At 45.3% G+C, this 18623-nt stretch overlaps 1 protein-coding gene across 2 annotated transcripts in view; it reads left to right on the top strand.

The window, feature by feature from the left end:
• Positions 1 to 18623, top strand: part of LOC144888245 (cytochrome P450 2C23-like) — a 799004-nt gene that overhangs the window by 729001 nt on the left and 51380 nt on the right. The window contains exons 3-4 of one of the 2 annotated variants that reach the window (XM_078785460.1): positions 14312 to 14472; positions 15081 to 15254. The exons of the other annotated variant lie outside the window; for it this stretch is intronic. Of the exons in view, the coding sequence (XP_078641586.1) occupies positions 14312 to 14472; positions 15081 to 15254 (335 nt within the window). The remainder of the gene's footprint in view (positions 1 to 14311; positions 14473 to 15080; positions 15255 to 18623) is intronic. 2 annotated transcript variants of the gene reach the window in all.

The raw sequence follows: 18623 nt of genomic DNA, 5'->3' as shown, positions 1-18623 counted from the left end.
ATTCTCAGTAATCGTGGAGAACACAGTTATACCATAAAGCATATATGTGTACTGAATCAAATAGGATTGGTTCCAGTGTCAAAATAAAAGAAAGTGTACATTAGTTTTTAGCCGCGTCGCAGACGCTGCTAATAGAGTGCCCTCTGCTGTTGTTGTTGTTCTTCTTGTTCTTCTTCCTCCTCTTCTTCTTCTTCTTCTTCTTCTTCTTGCAGAGAAGACAAAACCTCAAAGCTCCACCCATTCTGGGAACCATAGCTCCACCCATTTTGGGAGAGGCTTCATATAAACAAATATCCACCATTTTATTAACTCGCATAGCTTTGAGGCCTGTTTTGTAGGCCCGTGGTGTCTTCCCTCTCTCACACAGTTTTATTTCAAATCAAATTCGATATATCATTTCATTTTTCACAGTCGCTAACATAGTTTTAGACTCGGTTGAAAAAAAACGGGAAGAAAATCCGATGAAAGTTGCCCTTTATAGAACGAAATGAATTCTCAAAGGCCTGTAACTTCAAGTCCATTGAGATTTTTTTTTTATTATCGTGGCATGGTCAGTCATACACCGCCCGAAATAACAGACGGGAAAATGCCGAGATATATATATTTTGTTTAAATCGCGGCATGGTTAGTCATACACCGCCCGAAATAACAGACGGGAAAATGCCGAGATACATTAAAAATTCGTCCATTTGATGACAATCGTCACGATGAAATATTTAATTTATACGTCGTCACAATAATGTGGAGAGAGGAGCATAGCTTCGTTCACGTGTCGCCACATACGGGAAATTGCCGAGATATATTTTTTTTAAATCGCGGCATGGTCAGTCATGCACCGCCTGAAATAACAGACGGGAAAATGCCGAGATATATTAAAAATTCGTCCATTTGATGACAATCGTCACGATGAAATATTTAATTTATACGTCGTCACAATAATGTGGAGAGAGGAGCATAGCTTCGTTCACGTGTCGCCACACACGGGAAATTGCCGAGATATATATATATTTAAATCGCGGCATGGTCAGTCATACACCGCCTGAAATAACAGACGGGAAAATGCCGAGATATATTAAAAATTCGTCGCCACACACGGAAAATTGCCGAGATATATTTTCACTTTGCACAAAAATAACATCAAGTAATCGAATCAATAGGAATGTCCTGTGCCTATAACATCGACGTTATAGGCACAGCTGCATCTAGGCATTGTGTAACATCGACGCGGCTTTTGTTTTAATTAAAACTTTTTGTACTTGTTTCCCCAGAGAACGGCACTCCTCCAACGTCGTTGCTAAGTCACAATCTAATCTTTTTTGTGGGATGTGCCAGTGTAACCTTGCATGGAGCTCAACACTTATTTAAAAATAGCTTTAGAAAGTTTCTCTAGGCTAAAACAAAATATTACTAATAATAAAATGTTTGTTCTATAGTCCAAACCATTTGAGTATACGGTTAAAGTTTTACAAACTCCTAGACAGTCCTTTTGGAAAACAAAGTTTGTTTTGTAATTTTAATTATTGTGCACCAGGTGTGGAGCACGTCATGCAACAGGGATTTGGCCTTCATTTCTCCAAGATAAGAAAGTTTTCAAGAGTTACAAATGGCGGGAAGCTTTTCCGAGCAGGCAGGTTGCTCCAGCAACCATTTGCCTTTTGCCTAATTTATGACCTGTCAATGAAAAGCTCTGAGTAAATAGTTGCTAGGCTAGAACACAATTAAAGCTGATCACTGCATGCATTTATGAATCTTAAGGAAGCAATTAAAACTTAAGTGTCTGCAACAACAGGTGGAGGCTCAAGGAAATCCACTTAACTTACACAAATTACGTACGCAATTAATTTCCTTCCACAACAGCTCAAGAAAGGGGCCAAAGGAGGGGTTTTTGACCTTCAAAAATAGGTATTCGCGCTCTTCTCCGAAACTACACACACAATGTTGGTGAAACTTGGCCACAAGCTTAAGATCTGAAGCCGAATGAAGGTGTATTGGCCGCATCCAAATCTGAGCACATTTAAGGGGTTTGACAGGGGAGGAGGGGAGGGTTGACCCCCCCAAAATAAATAGCAATTTGCTCTTTTCTCCGAAACTACACAGACGATTTTGATGAAACTTGGCGACAAGCTTCACATCTGATGCGCAGCCAACTTGTTACAAGCCAACTATTCTGTTTTTGATGGGTTCTTTTTATTTGATCCAACATGGCTGCCAAACCATGTGAGTGATGACATCATAAATTTATATTCTCTAATATAATTGTTGCGTAGATGATACTCAATAAATTTCAAAATGATCAGACTAAGAGTTGTCCCTGTCAAATTATGACGGAATAATAAGGCACCAATGACGTCATGGTTAACATCACTTATTCCCCATGTGGAGTTCTTTACAATGAGCCACTTTCAATTTTTTCCATGTACCAGTTTTGGAGATATAGAGGAGCAACGTTTTTCGGTTTTTCCAGGTTAGCGCCTGTACCACATGACCTATGATGTCATAATTATCATTAAAATATTCCACAGGAGGAGCCACTTCGATAGTGAAAATTTCGTGTCCATCGGACTAACAGTTGCAGAGAAACATTTTTTTTCATACCAATCAGATCAAGCACTGTACTTGTGAAATTATGACATCATAATGAAGGCAATGGTGACATCATCATGAACATATCTTATTCCCCATGGGGAGTACTTGGCAATGAGCCGTGTTCAATTTTTTTCCATTGCGCGGTTTCAGAGATATAGAGGTGTAACGTTTTTCCAAGATGGCGTCCATGCAACGTGACCGATGACGTCATAATTATGAATTAAAAAAATTGTGAATTTCATGTCAATCAGGCCAATGGTTGCCGAGAAAAGGAATTTCAAAATTGCAGATATGCACGCCACACGTACACAACCGAATCGCTTACCCCTGCTTTTCGCTTCATGAGCACAGGGTAATGACATGCATATATATGTAAGCCATCATTCATTATTTCTGTGCCAAGTTTGAGCAACATCGGTAAATGCATGTTCAATAAATGGTTGAGGACATGTTCAACATCGGGTTTTTTTTACAACCAAAATGGCCGCCAGTCAGACATCTTTGATTGCATCAACAACATCAACAGGCATTTTAAGGCCATTTTCCATGCTGGAGTAGGGGTTAGCCTTGCAGGCCCCTTGACAATCTTCTACATCTCCCCTTGTTAACCCCCTTGCCTGCATTGTTTTCTTCCACCACCTTTAGCCAAGTCTTTCTCGGTCTTCCCCATCCTCTGCTTTCTTCTACATTCATTTCCATCACTCTTCTCACCCAGTCACTTTCATCCTTCCTCAACACATGATCCAACCATCTCAACCTGTTTCACTTCACAGCATCCATCACAGGCTCTATTCCCATAATCTTTCGCAATTCATCATTTGTCTTCCTCTCTTTCAATGATGCTCCATATATCCACCGAACCATTCGCATTTCCACCCTTTCCAGCCTTTGTTGCTGCTCTACGTTCATTACCCATGTCTCGCTCCCATCAATCATAACACTTCTCACACATGCAGCATACATCTTTCCCTTCAGCTTCAACAACATTCCCCTCCTCATCAGCACGCCACTCAGTTCCCGAAACTTCTTGCATGCACATCTCACTCCAGCAACCGTTGCCGAGTCTGATCCACCTTCTCCATTCAGCATGTCTCCTAGGTAGCAAAATGTTTTCACACCTTCCAGCTTCACTCCGTCTCCAAGATCCAACTAAACATTTCCTCCATCTGCAGCTCCCTCTGTGCACACCTTACACTTGAATGTAGCTGCGACACTGGTTAATGACCCTCTCAGGCCACTACATTTTTTATCAACCCACTCAGCGCACATTGTATATTGAATGGAGTTCACTCCGACACCCTTCCTGCACACAGCACACGGCCACTTCCTAGTTGTTTCCACCTCACCACATGCTTTTCCACTTACCATCACCTTCGTCTTTCTGATATTCACCTTCAGACCTTTTGTCTCCATACATTCCTTCCACTTGTTCATCTTCTCCTTCAGTCCATCCCTACTCTCCCCAATCAACACCAGATCATCTGCATGTAACAACTCCCACGGTAAACCCTCCTTTACATTCCGGGCCAGCACCTCCATCACAGCTACAAATAGTAGTGGACTTAGTACCGACCCCTGATGCACTCCCACCTTCACCTCAAACTCACCACTGTTCCCATCCTTCGTCCTTACAGCTGTGCGTGCTCTCTCTCGTACATTGCCATCACTACTCTGATCAACCATTCCTCCACTCCTAACTTCCTCAATGCCCATGTCACTACTTCACGTGGAACCCTATCGAATGCTTTCTCCAGATCAACAAACCCAAGAAACAACTTCTTCCTCTTCTCCATGTACTTCTCCTGCAACTGCCTGACAATAAAAAGCTTGTCTGGCGTTCCTCTTCCTGGCATAAATCCAAACTGCATTTCGTTGATCTTCACTTTCTTCCTTATCCTCTTCTCCAACACCCTTTCCAATACCTTCATTCCATGCTCCAATAACTTTATCGCTCTATACGAGCCACAGTCCAGAGGGTCACCTTTCCCCTTGTATAGAGTGACGAGGGTACTCAGTTCCCAATCCACTGGAATGCGGCCTTCTTTCACCACCAGATTACAGATCTCTGTCATTCTCTTCACACCCCAACTTCCCGCTGCCTTCAACATACAGTGCATTCAGAATGTATTCAGACCCCTTCACTTTTTTCACTTTTTTCGCAGTTCAATCTTGGTTTCCTCAGACCACAGAATCTTGTTTCTCACAGTCTGAGAGTCCTTTAGGTGCTTTTTTGCAAACTCCAAGTGGGCTTTCATGTGTTTTTCACTGAGGAGAGGCTTCCGTCTGGCCACTCTGCCATAAAGCCCAGATCAGTGGAGTGTTGCAGTGATGGTTGTCCTTCTGGCAGTTTCTCCCATCTCCACACAGGATCTCTGGAGCTCAGCCAGAGTGACCATCGGGTTGTTGGTCACCTCTCTTACCAAGGCCCTTCTCCCCCAATTGCTCAGTTTGGCCGGGTGGCCAGCTCTAGGAAGGGTCCTGGTTGTTCCAAACTTCTTCCATTTAAGAATTATGGAGGCCACTGTGCTTTTGGGAACCTTCAATGCAGCAGAGATTTTTTTTGTAGGCTTCCCCAGATCTGTGCCTCGACACAATCCTGTCTCTGAGCTCTGCAGGCAGTTCCTTCGACCTCATGGCTTGGTTTTGGCTCTGATATGCATCAGGTGTGTGCCTTTCCAAGTCATGTCCAATCAATTGAATTTACCACAGGTGGACTCCAATCAAGGTGTAGAAACATCTCAAAGATTATCAAGAGAAATGGGAGGCACCTGAGCTAAATTTCAAGTGTCATAGCAAAGGGTATGAATACTTATGTCAATGTGATATTTCAGTTTTTTCTTTTTAATAAATTTGCAAAACTTTCTAAAATCCTGTTTTCTCTTTGTATTATGGGGTATTGAGTGCAGATTGATGAGGAAAAAAATGAATTTAAACGATTTCAGCATAAGGCTGCAACATAACCAAATGTGAAAAAAGTGAAGGGGTCTGAATACTTTCTGAATGCACTGTATCTCCCACAACTCCCGTCGGCCCTCCCGCTTTACTACTCTTCATTACTTTTATCGCTTCCTCAACTTCCTTCTCGGTTATCTTCCCTGCCGGTCCGAAAACTGGGTTGCTGTCTATGTTGCCGTCCCATTCTATATATATGATCTCTGTTACGTCTATTATTGCGAAACAAAATTATGTGCATATGTTTGAATGATCGTTTTAGGGCCATTTTCCCCGCTAGAGCAGGGGTTAGCCTTGCGGGCCCCATGACAATCATGGTTCCCTGTTTGAGGCAATGTTTTCATGGCCGGATGCCCTTCCTGACGCCAACCCTTGGTCGCCTCTTACGATGCGCAGGGATACGGTGTACCTATTCTAAGCCAGGGTACACACCGGGATCATTCATCCCAGCAAGCTGGTACTCAATTTGCCGACCTTGGAAGGATGAACAGGCTGAGTCAATCCCCTTGGTGTTAATTTAGCGATCGACCAGGATTCGAACCCAGGATCCTAGGATCCCAAGCCGGCACCCTAACCGCTAAGCCAACACCAGGGATAATATGTGCATATGTATACCGTCATGTATTGTCTTTGTGCCAAGTATGAATAAAATCGGTCGATACATCTCCGAGATATGGTTGCAGTCGCACAGACACACAGACTCACTCACGGACGGACAGACAAGACCCAATCCATAAGCCCCCATTTTGGACTAAGTCCAACCGGGGCTGCTAATACACCAACAGTTTTGGCATGCAGCTTCTGGTTTACAAATAAAGAAAAGCATCTCCTCACGGGCTACAATTAGATATATTAGTTTATCGATGCATTTTCTCTGGGAGGAGTAAGGAGGAGGAAAGCGGGGCAGGCACAGGGACATCACTATGGAGTTTTGTTTTTATAGACCTCTCACCCATCCCAGTGGTGAGGTTGCTCTCGTTGTGACCACACGATACCCTCCTATTCCCCTGGAGTACCTCTGGCTGTGTATGCCTTTCCCCAACTAACTAATGTTTGGACTGTCCAGTGTGGTGGACCGTCCATTGACTGATGAGAACTCTCTTGATACCTTAATTTCCTCTGACGTGGATCACTCTTAACCACCAACCCACCTCTCTGCTCCTCATCTGTAGTGATTTCAACTGGCACGTGCCACCATAACAGCTGGCTGGGTCTCAGCTCTGCAACAACCAATCATAGCATTGCAGCGAGTTATCTGTAAAAGTCCCAACCTGGATTTCAGCAACTGGTACATTCCCTCTCTTGGATCTGGTAATCACTATTAAACGAGAGAGTAACCTGAATGTCACAGAATATGTCTTTTCACACAGGGCAACTGGCAGGGTCTGCAATCTGCCCTCTTACAAATGGGTTGGCCTGCCATCTCCATTGAAAAATATTATTTATTCCATCGAGAAATACTTTCACAAAAGCCATTTTCTTTCACATACACAGGGTTATCTCATCCATTCTGCCGCAACCCTATCCATACTCTCAGCCCTGGTGCACTAAATCCTGTTGCAAAGCTGTTGCAGTTTAACACATTACTTCTTTTTTTGTATACAAAGTCGAGGCTCATAGAGGAGCTCGAATGGATCAGGACATAATGGAACAAAAGGAATATGTAGAACGAGAGAGGGGAAACACACCAACGGCAGAAACGAGGGACAAAATTGACGGAGACTTGGACAAACTAGGGATGTGGGGTAGAATGAGAACAAGGGAAGCACACAGAGGGTGGACAAGATTGATACAACTGCAAACTCTCAAGAAGGAAAAACTAAAAACTTTGAAAGAGGTGGGTTTGAGGGGGGATTAATGGGGCTACAATTATCATGGTTTTGATTGGGGATGATCTGAGATAGTAGTGAGCAGCTGTGTTGAAGAACTGGAGGGAAGAATGAGATCGAAGAGAATGTGTAAGTTGGTTCCACAGATCGGAAAAGAAAAGGACCAAATGAGTGGAGGTGACAGGTGATTCTGGATTTTGCACCAGACAAAATAATTTCACCATGCTCCATCTTTCTCGACATGGAAGGCAAACACGATTGAGAGTGAATTTATCACTCAATAGCCCTCGCAACTACTTTGGCCATCCTTAGGCAAGCCAAAATACATCAAATTATATTATTCTCTGCAATGGCATTGGGATTTGTGGATCTAGAGAAAGCCTACAACACTGTCCCGATCGAGATGGTGATGGCGACACTGAGATGGATAGGAGTGGTGGAAGGGATGTAGTTAGGTTGGTGGAAGGGATGTACAAGATGAGGGAAGAGTTTTGGTTGGTCCGGGTATGTCGGAGGAGTTCAATGTGAACATGGATTTGAGGCAGGGAAGCTCTATCAGCCCACTCGTGTTTATCATGGTGATGGAGCTGGTAAGCTAAAGGGTAAACATGAAAGATATTTTATGCGGATCATTTGGCTGTTGTGATGGAGAGTGGGCTGGAGATGCAGGAAGTACTGGGGGAGTGGAAGGAGGCATTTGAGGCACTGCCAGAGAGACACCAACAGAGGCTGCAGGTTTGCAATCTGGTCAGGAGGATTGCTGGAGTGAAGAGGGGGTTGATAGAAGGAGAATAGATCAACTGAGGGAGGAGATTGGTGTGCGGATGAGCTTGATGAGGAGATTGGTGAAATACCGGCTGAGATGGTCTGGACATTTGGTGTGGTTTGGGGAAGAGAGAATGGCAAAGAGAGCGGATAGGTTGAGGGAACAAGGTGGGAGGAAAAGAGGTAGACTACGGTTAAGATAGGAGGATTGTGTGAAGATGGATATCAGTAAGGTGGAGGTGGTTGGAGAGTGGAGAGAGTTGGCTGAGGGCAGAGGGGAGTGGAGGAGTATCGTTGTCAAGGCAGGGCAGGAGCTTGGTACCATCGGACCTCACCCCTTATAAAGGGAAGAGGAGGAGAACAACAATGTCGATGTTGAACTGTCCAACCCCTTTCTCAATGTGACTATGGCGCCTTTTATATCTGACTCTAATGTATGGTCCTTGTCAATCTCCTTCAACTGAAATGGGGGTTTCCCCCCAAAATAGGTATTTACTTTCTTCTCCGTTACATATTTCATCGGTCTACCAGGTGAGCCCAGCCACTGTTTTTTTTCGTCTGTCTTTGGAACAACCTTCCTGAGACTGTACAATCCCACTCATGCCTCAAGATTATAAAGTAAGGAGTGCATAACAATCTCATGTCATCCCCCATATCCACGTGCAATCATTTTTACGTCTCACCTAACCGAACCTGTGTTCCCTCTGCTCCTCTCACCTCTTTAACTCCGCCGCCGAAAGAGTTATGCTTTCACCCCTATCTGTCTGTTTCTCAGTGAGCAGGATATCTCAAAACGTTATGAACATATTCGGACAAAATATTGTGGACAGGATGGGTGTGTGACATGGACGAATTGATTCAATTTTGGTGAAGGTGCAGATGCAGATCCGGCCTATAGTGGATTAAAAAATGTAAACTATTCAGCATGGTGGAAGTATGAGCTCGACTGAGTGCTGTTTTAGTTTCTTGTTGGTTCATACCTTGTGTCAGCCTTTTTACCCTGGTCACCTCACTCTTCCATGAGCCTCAATCTTGTATTAACAATAAACAGCTCTGATCTCGAGTTTTGGAAACTGGGCATTCTAGAGACAACAAGCGTTACGCCTAGGTCCCCCGTCGTTGAAGTGATGTGAGTTGACAAAGTGGAAGACGCAAGGCGGCCATCTTGGATTTTGACGTGGCGACCCAATTTTCAATAGCGTTCTCCCTTATGAGTAGATACACCCACACACCAGATTAGAAGTTAGTAGTTAGTTTATTTTTCAAGATATTCCGCTTACAAGGTTCAGACATACATGGCGGCGGCCATCTTGGATTTTGACATGGCGACACAATTTTCAATAATGTTCTTCCTTATACCTAGATACACCCACACACCACAGATATTCCGCTCAATGTTCAGACATACATGGCGGCGGCCATCTTGGATTTTGACGTGGGTTGCACCCACACACCAAATTAGAATTCGGTCCTTCGCTTAGGCACGCACGTTCGCACGCACACACGCACGGACGGAGGTGAAAACCATTGTCCCCCTTTCGCTCCGCGGTGCGACGGGGGACAATAAAGCAGAAGTTTCCCACATTTTTCAAGCAAACAATTGTATTCCTAAAATCTGTTTAATTTCTGGCCCAGCGCCACCAAGAGCCAGAATGTGTCGGGCCCCCTTCATCCGGACCACCTTCAAAAAAAAAATTCTTTAATTAACCCCTAGCTGTATTTTCGTCAGACCAAACACATGCCGCGCTTAAGGGGAATTTGGATGTTATTCATTTATTCCTGTGGGAGCGGGAGTATCTGGCGTCGGTGAATGTTCTAATCCTGTTGGTGTTTTGAAGAAATCAGTTTTTTTTTCTATTTTTTGTAGGTGCCTAAAATACTCCCCTACCTTCACCCAAAAAGGAAAATTTATATTTAATATTACACACACACACACACACACACACACACACACACACACACACACACACACACACACACACACACACACACACACACACACACACACACACACACACACACACACACGGCTATCTTATGGTATAGAATACAGATGAACGGATTCGTTTATTAACTCATTTCATCCGGATGGGGGTTTGGCCAACATTCCTGTGTTCATTTTCGTCATTACGTCATTTTCGACTTCCGCTTCCGGTCCGGTCTGGAGAGGACGCTGGCGTTACTTGTTCGCCGCTTCTCCGACTGGGCCATTGTACATAGTTTGCTTTTCTGGTGGTCGTGGCGGATTTTTGACCGTTGGGTCTGCCCTCTGCTCGGTCCCGGCTCTGCTCCTGGCTTCGCCTGCCCGGCTCCTCCACTGTTTCCTCAGGCCCGCTCCCGTTGTTTGCGGCCGTTGTTTGCGGCGATGGCTGTTTGCCGCTGTGGTCTTGATTAGCGGCTGCAGTCGTTTGCCGCTGCGTTTGCCGCTGCGTTTGCCGCTGCGTTTGCCGCTTTGCCTCCTCGACCTTGGCCTCGTACTCGTCCCTTCGCTCCTGCCTGGCATGGCTCTGAGGTACTCCGCCGCAAGGCTTCTTCTGCTCAATACCCGCTCCACCCCATCATGCATCTCTGCCATCAAATCAAATGGACTCCTCCGACGACCCAGGTACATTCACCGTGGCTCCGGTCGTGAGTTTGTTTATTTGCAATCAGGTCACTCCATCCCCGTCCTCTGGTCGGCTCAGCGCACTCTCACTCTTCGTCCCAGCGCACCTGGTCACAGCAACGCACACGATCGCACCTCCTGCCTACGAACCCTGGCTAAATCACCTGAATTCATCCCTGCTGTTCAAAACAACATCAAGCTCACCCTGTTCAACACCCGGTCCCTCAACAACAAATGCCTCATCCTGAACGAATACATCCTGGATAACAAACTGGACTTTCTCTGTGTCACCGAAACCTGGCAACAACCTCTGGACTACTACACACTTAACCTCACCACACCCAATGGATATTCCTACGTCAATAAACCACGCTCGGAGGGCCGAGGTGGTGGAATTGCCGTTATCCACCGTCAAGACATCAAGACCAACCTCATCTCCATCTCATCTGCTCCATCATTTGAACACCTGGCTTTAAAACTCTCTGGTCGCACGCAGTCAGTCATGGCTGTCGTCTACCGCCCTCCCAAACCACACCCATCATTCCTGTCTGACTTCTCCTACTTTCTGACCCAGCTATGTTCCCTCTCCCCCTCAATCCTCCTCCTTGGTGATTTCAATATCCACATGGACTCCACTGACTCCACAATAACCACTGACTTCACTGATTTACTCACCTGCTTTAACCTCACTCAACATGTCGACTTTCCTACCCATATCCGTGGTCACATTTTGGACCTTGTCTGCTCCACTGGATTAAATTTGCACCATCTCTATGGCTCCGACCTCACCCTCTCTGACCACTTAGCCATCACTCTGACCATCAACATCCCCGCCCCAACACCAAGGCATTATCGCACAATCAACTTCCGTAAGCTAAACGCTCTTTCACCTACCTCATTCTCATCCACCCTCTCTGAAAAAATGTCCACTTCTCCCTTCATTGACCTCCACACCCCTTCCGACCTCACTGACTACTACAACCACACTCTCTCCTCCTGCCTTGACCAGCTTGCGCCTGTAAAAACCAAAACAGTTTCTTTCACCCATTCTGCTCCCTGGTTTACCCCTGAACTCCACCTGATGAAAACTCGTGCTCGCCAACTTGAAAGACTCCGCAATAAAACGGGTCTCACAGTTCACTCCCAAGCCTACAAGGACCACCTACAACACTACAAAGATGCCCTCTCCCGCGCCCGCTCTGCCTACTACTCTCAAATTATCCACTCTGGCTCCGGAAACCCAAAAGCACTCTTCTCGACAATAAACAAACTCCTCCGCCCCCTGAACACCACCACCCAGTCATTCACAGTAGACAACTGCATCTCCTTCCTCTCTTTCTTCCAACGCAAAATTGACAACATCTACAACAGCTTGACCACCGCCGCACCCGCTCCCCCTCCAACCACCTGCCCCCCCTTGTCCTGCCATCCCCTGTCTCGGTTCGCCCCAATCTCCCTTACTGACCTCTCTGAACTCCTCATAGGAATGAAAACTGCCACCTGCACTCTTGACCCCATCCCCTCCAGCTTTGTCAAAGCCTCCCTCCCTGCTCTCTCTCCACTTATCATTGCAACAATAAACTCCTCCCTGTCTACAGGCATCGTCCCACCTTCCCTCAAAATTGCTGCTGTTACCCCCATTCTAAAAAAACCTGGTCTAAACCCTGGCACCCTAAACAACTTCAGACCCATCTCCAACCTACCCTTTCTGTCAAAAGTTTTGGAACGCGCTGTAGCCACTCAACTCAAACATCATCTCTCTGCCAATAACCTGTATGAAACATTCCAATCCGGATTCCGCTCCAACCACAGTACTGAAACTGCTCTCCTCAAAATCACCAACGACCTTCTCCTCTCCTCTGACGCTGGCAACCTCAACATTCTCGTCCTCCTCGACCTCAGCGCTGCCTTTGACACCATCGATCACACTATCCTCCTCACCCGACTTGAATCCACCTTTAACGTTACCGGCACTGCCCTCTCTTGGATTAAATCATACCTCTCTGACAGATGCCAGTTCATCTCCATCAATAACTGCAAATCCCCCACTGCTCCCCTCCCCCAAGGTGTCCCCCAAGGTTCAGTTCTTGGCCCCCTCCTCTTCATCCTTTACCTGTCCCCGCTCGGTCACTTAATCCGCCGTCATGGTCTCCAATTCCACTGCTTCGCCGATGACATCCAGCTTTTCATCTCCACCAAGTCCGTCTCCACCGACACCCACTCTATCCTGACAAACTGCATCACTGAAATAAAATCCTGGCTTCAAATCAACTTCCTCAAACTTAACTGTGATAAATCTGAAATAATCATCATTGGCCCAAAAACGCTCACAAAATCCACCCATAACTTTGCCCTCAACATCGACGGTATCCCAGTATCCACCTCCCCTCACATCCGGAATCTTGGCGTCATCTTTGACCAAACCCTTTCCTTCGACAAATACACTAAACAGATCACAAAGTCAGCCTTCTTTCACCTGAAAAACATTGCCCGTCTCCGCTCATCCCTCTCCTCCACGGCTGCAGAAACCCTCATCCACGCCTTCATCACCTCCCGTCTGGACTACTGCAATAGCCTCCTCTATGGTTCACCCTCAAAAATCACCAATAAACTCCAATACATTCAGAACTCCGCTGCCCGTCTACTCACCCATTCCCGGACCCGTGACCACATCACCCCCGTCCTTTACAAGCTTCACTGGCTCCCCATCCCCCAGAGAATCCAGTACAAAATCCTCCTCTTGACATACAAAGCCCTCCATAACCTGGCCCCATCCTACCTGGCTGACCTCCTCTCCAGACACATTCCCACCCGCAACCTCCGCTCTGCTGGAACCAACCTCCTGACCCCCTCCATCCGGACCAAACTCAGATCCTGGGGGGACAGGGCCTTCTCCATCGCTGCTCCCACCCTCTGGAACTCACTACCTCACACCATCAGAGACTCCTCCTCACTCACCACATTCAAAACATCACTAAAGACCCACCTGTTCAACACTGCATTCAACATTCAACCCACAGCATTTAACCCCTGACTATCTCTTCTCCTTCTCCCTCCTTTTGCTTTAAATATTTCCCTATTGATTCTTGTCTTTTTGCAATTGTTGTTTTCATGTATTGTTATGCATTATGTTTGCCACTCTGTCAAAGCGCCTTTGGGCTTCTGGAAAAGCGCTATACAAAATAAATGAATTATTATTATTATTATTACGTCACCACAATTATCATAATGCAAGTTGTTCCCATAGTAGTTTATTTCACGAGGGAGGGGGGTGCTGCCCATGGCAATAGTATGTCAGGGAATCGCTCTGAGTGACTTGGAGGGAGACAAAAAATAAAACTGTACACAGTGTTTCATCGTCACACACAATCGTTATATGAAACCAAAAAAAAATTGAAGGAATAATTCTGGGTCCCTATTAGGTCTGGGCCCTGGGGTGGTCATCCCACCCCCCCCCCCAACCCTCCCTCGGCAGTCCTGCAATCTGGCCTATCACTCGTAAAAAGTGAGCAGGGACGACATCTTCAGTAAGGTTTAATCTTTAAATTATCTTTCTCCATGATGTTTGCTGCAGGATCACCATTTCAACCCACGTTTGTCCTCAGTTCCGCTGTGTCCAACGTCATTTGTGCAACAGTTTTTGGCAAGCGGTTTGAGTACGAGGATGCCACCTTCCTTGACCTCCTTAAACGTATGAGCTTCAATGTGCGAGAGCACGGATCTCCTTCTGCTCAGGTATGCTTCTCGCAATGCATTCAAATTCATCACCATCATGTAGCAATGTAGCATGCCCCATGCAGAGTGTTGGTGCTGTCGAAGCAGTTATTCTGCTACAATCCTTGTCCGGTCGCCACTCCTACACAGGAAGTCATGGCAGGAAATTTTTAATGACACCTAATCTTTGCGAAGGAAGCCGTGGACTTTATAACGTTCACCAACTAATGCTGCAGATGGAATTCCCCGTTTAACGACCATCCGAGTGTCTGCATACAAATTACATACCAAAAGGTATCTCTGTGTTGAACATGTCAGCACTTCACTGAAGGTGCAAGAAAAAAATTTCTTATTTGGTAAAATTTCTCATGGTGATGGGATCACAGGTTCATGTCCCAAATACTGGTGTGGATTCGTCCCGTCTACTGTCCTTGAATTAATGTAAAATGGAAATAATGTTTAACATCGTCCTCATCCTAAACGTGATTAGTGTACCCTCCATGACACTTCGATCAATGTAAAAAAAATAAAAAAAATCGTCGTGTACCTGTATAAAAGTGATATTTATGATGTGAAGCATGACATGATTTCTGTCACCGTCGTAATGATAAATTGCATTTTCTCTGCAGCTTTACAATGCTTTTCCAATTTTCCGTTTGCTGCGTAATCCCTGCAAAAGAATATCTGACAATGTTAAAAAGATCAAGAAGTATTTCTACAAAGCTATCGATGAGCATCGTTCTTCTCTCGTGACCACTGATCCACAAGACTACATTGACTCGTTCCTCATACAACAGGCCAAGGCAAGTGGTGAGAGGTCACGGTTTGCTTGTGCTGTTACATAGCAAGTTGCAAGTATGCAATTTATGCCACTGCAGCCAAAGGCCGGAGGCATGACGATTTTCGCCTGTCCGTTCAGCTGTCTGTCTGTCTGTCTGTCTGTCCGTGCGTACATCCATTATATCGGTGTTTTTGGTTACCACGATAACCTGTGAACCACTTGAAGTATTTCAACCAAACTTTGCAGAAGTAGGAATTGTATTACAATGAAATGATTGGATGTTGGGTTTAAAAGGTTAAGAATCGAAGGTAATGTGACATTTAATTGAAAATCTTTATTAATCCAACTGAACCATTGGAGGCATTTCAACCAATCTTGGCACAAGTATGGAATCTAATACAGAGATTAATTGATTATATATTGGGTGCAACTGGTCACAGACCGAAGGTGATGTTCCTTTTTTAATAAATCCTCTTTCAGACCATTTTCAGGTAACCTTTAATTGAGGTCAAATGTATCATTGGGTTCACATCTGGCATGGGCAGAGGCATATCATTTGACACATTCATGTCAAATTCTATTTTCTAAGTCACTTTTGATTTCAACAAAAACGTTACTGGCAGAATTGTTTGCCTTTGATGTTAAATGGTGAAGAAAAGATCTATGTTCAACGGCTAAAACTATTGGTATCGTTTCGACCTTTTGTAAATCAGATAGTCATGATGTGAAGGCCAAAGTTTGAGGACATTTTCATGTATAAGAAGATAAAATAAGCACATTTGGTTAATCTTACTTGATTTGACTGTACCCAAAATGTGTTGTTGTATGTGCACAAAAGCCACCTATGTGGAAACAAGAACCCATCCAATTAGTCATTCAAATGTTGCATCTGTTTGTTGGTTTAATACTTCGATGGTGCTATCAAAGTGCCCATGGGTTTTGTCGGACATTTGTCCGACACCTTTGTGTCGGACATTTGCATCCATTTGTCGGACAGCTGCCGGACCACACCCACATCTGTCGCTTGACTCCACCCACCACAGCACCGAAACAAAATGATATGGCCACCATCTTGGTTTTCTGTTGGGCCTAACACATTAGGCCTGTGTAGGCCTCTGCTGATTATACACTGCCCGGGTTTGTTGCGTCAGATTACCATTGGCTTTGCTTGGGTTGAATGTTATCGACGATGAGCGACCATGAAAAATGTAATCATATGTCGAATAATATTAAGGTTTAATATCCTGACAATCCTGACAATCCTGACAAATCTCACTCTCTTACTATGTCTCGCCGAAAAGCTCGACTGGACAACCCTCCCATCTACTTTCTCAACAATCCTCTCCAAGAAGTTCTGTCGCTCAAGCTTTTGGGTCTCACTATCTGCCATGATCTTTCTTGGGAAAACCACATTTCCAAGCTGGCCTCCAAAGCCAGTCGCCGACTGGGCATCCTCCGTCGTGCGAAGTCCTTCCTCGGCACACCTGAGCTCCTCACCACATACAAGGCTTTCATCCGCAGCTCAATGGAATACTGTTCTCCCCTATGGGCCGGTGCTCCTGCCTCACACCTTGCTCGGCTTCATGCTGTTGAATCCAAAGCTTTCAAAATCATTGGAATCTCCCGCGATGAAGCTATCTCTGAGGGCCTTTCACTCACTCACCGCAGGTAGGTGGCCTTTCTGTCTTCTACCGACTCCTTTCCGGCCTTGCTCCCCCAGCTCTCTCTGTGCTCTGTCCCCCAAATATTCCTACAGGTCGCACAAGATCTGCCAGCAACCCTCTGATGGTTAAACTGCCGAAATCTCGGCTCTCTGCTCACCTTCACTCTTTCATGCCTCTTTTCTCCCGCCTCTGGAACAAACTCCCACACTCCCTTCAATCGCACTCCTCCCTCCAGGTCTTTAAAACAGCTGTTCACCACCATCTCTTATCTTCCCCCATCCAAAACCTTGATCTTTTCTACCCCCACTAATTCACCCCAGATCCACCTTGTTTGAAATTCCAACTTCCTTCCTGGAAGTCCTGGCAGTGTCCATATGTTTATACCTCTCCCACCCCCCGCCCTTCACATGCCCCCCCAAAGCCCTCTCCCTCCCACAGATCTCTCGATGTCTCCATGTCTCGATGTCTCCAAAAAAAAAAAAAAAAAAAAAAACTCCCGTCAGAACGCACGGAAATCAAGGGTTACGTAATCAAGCGGTACATTATGGAATGGAAATTACTAAAACCGTTGGCTTTGTTTGGGTCGAGTGTTATAGATGATGAGAGCTTTAGCGTGGAAGGAAAAGACGCCTGAGGTGTTCGGAATCTGAGTCGATCCTTTATTCCAACCGGGAACAACCAAACCCGCTTGTCTCACTTCCTGTTCCAGAAAATCCTCGATCAACCCGAGCACAATCATATTTACCGCGGTGCTGGCTGGCCGGTAAGGGCTTGCTGACTCCACCTCTGATGACGACGATGTGCCACGCCCATTCTGGCGGCTCCTCCCCCTTCTTCTCGGAGATGGAGCACATGGCAATGGCATCTTGTGGGGATAGCAAACCACTTGCACCACTTTTGAAGGGAACGAAAGGGACCTATCTTATTTGATTAATGCAACGCAGATTCAACTATTGGAAACACAGCCTTACCTGAAACACATAATAATGAAATAACTACGAAGAGGGCCTATGGTTCGCGACGTGTTGTTCATGGACTAACGAGGGGACGACCTTTGACTTGAACAAGAAATGGAGGTATTTACACAGATAATTATTTACAATGGGTATATTTACAACAATTTACTGAGTGCAGGGTTCTCAAAACCCCAACAATATATATATACAGTGCGTATCAAAAAAAATGTAATCCAAATTCAAGGGGTTAATATGCAAAGGTTATTTAGTTTGACAATTTACATGTGTTTTACCAATTATAAGGAGATTCTCAGCTTTCCAATTATGCCTTTCATGCATCATGGCTGTCACACATGACCGAGTACATGTTCATTGAAAATGACAAGTTCAAATCGCATTTTTACAAGTTTGGCTAATCGGTGCAAGACAGTTTTAAATGGACGCATTACTTGTCGACTGCCAAGTTGATTATGTAAAATTGTTAAGCTGGTCTGGTAATCGCCGGTTGCGTCATCCTTTGTTTAAGATGGGTATTTAAGATGGGCCTACAGTGTATGGGTTTAGAGACAGTCTGAGTCATTGAAAAGATGGTTCAACTTACGACTGAACAGCGGACATTCGTGGTTAAAACCTTTCACCAAACTGGAAGTTTGCAGCGAACTCGTGATGCGTTCAGGGAACGATTCCCAGAACGGGAGCCTCCAGCAGCCAAAACCATCTGGGCGAATGTTAGAAAATACCAAGAGCATGTCACTAGCCTCAACCGCAACA

Source organism: Myxine glutinosa, chromosome 10, assembly GCF_964187855.1.
Source record: "Myxine glutinosa chromosome 10, kmMyxGlut1.1, whole genome shotgun sequence".
Classification (NCBI taxonomy): domain Eukaryota; kingdom Metazoa; phylum Chordata; class Myxini; order Myxiniformes; family Myxinidae; genus Myxine; species Myxine glutinosa.
The sequence above is the reverse complement of the archived record's forward strand: the minus strand, read 5'-3'. Positions and strand labels throughout refer to the sequence as shown.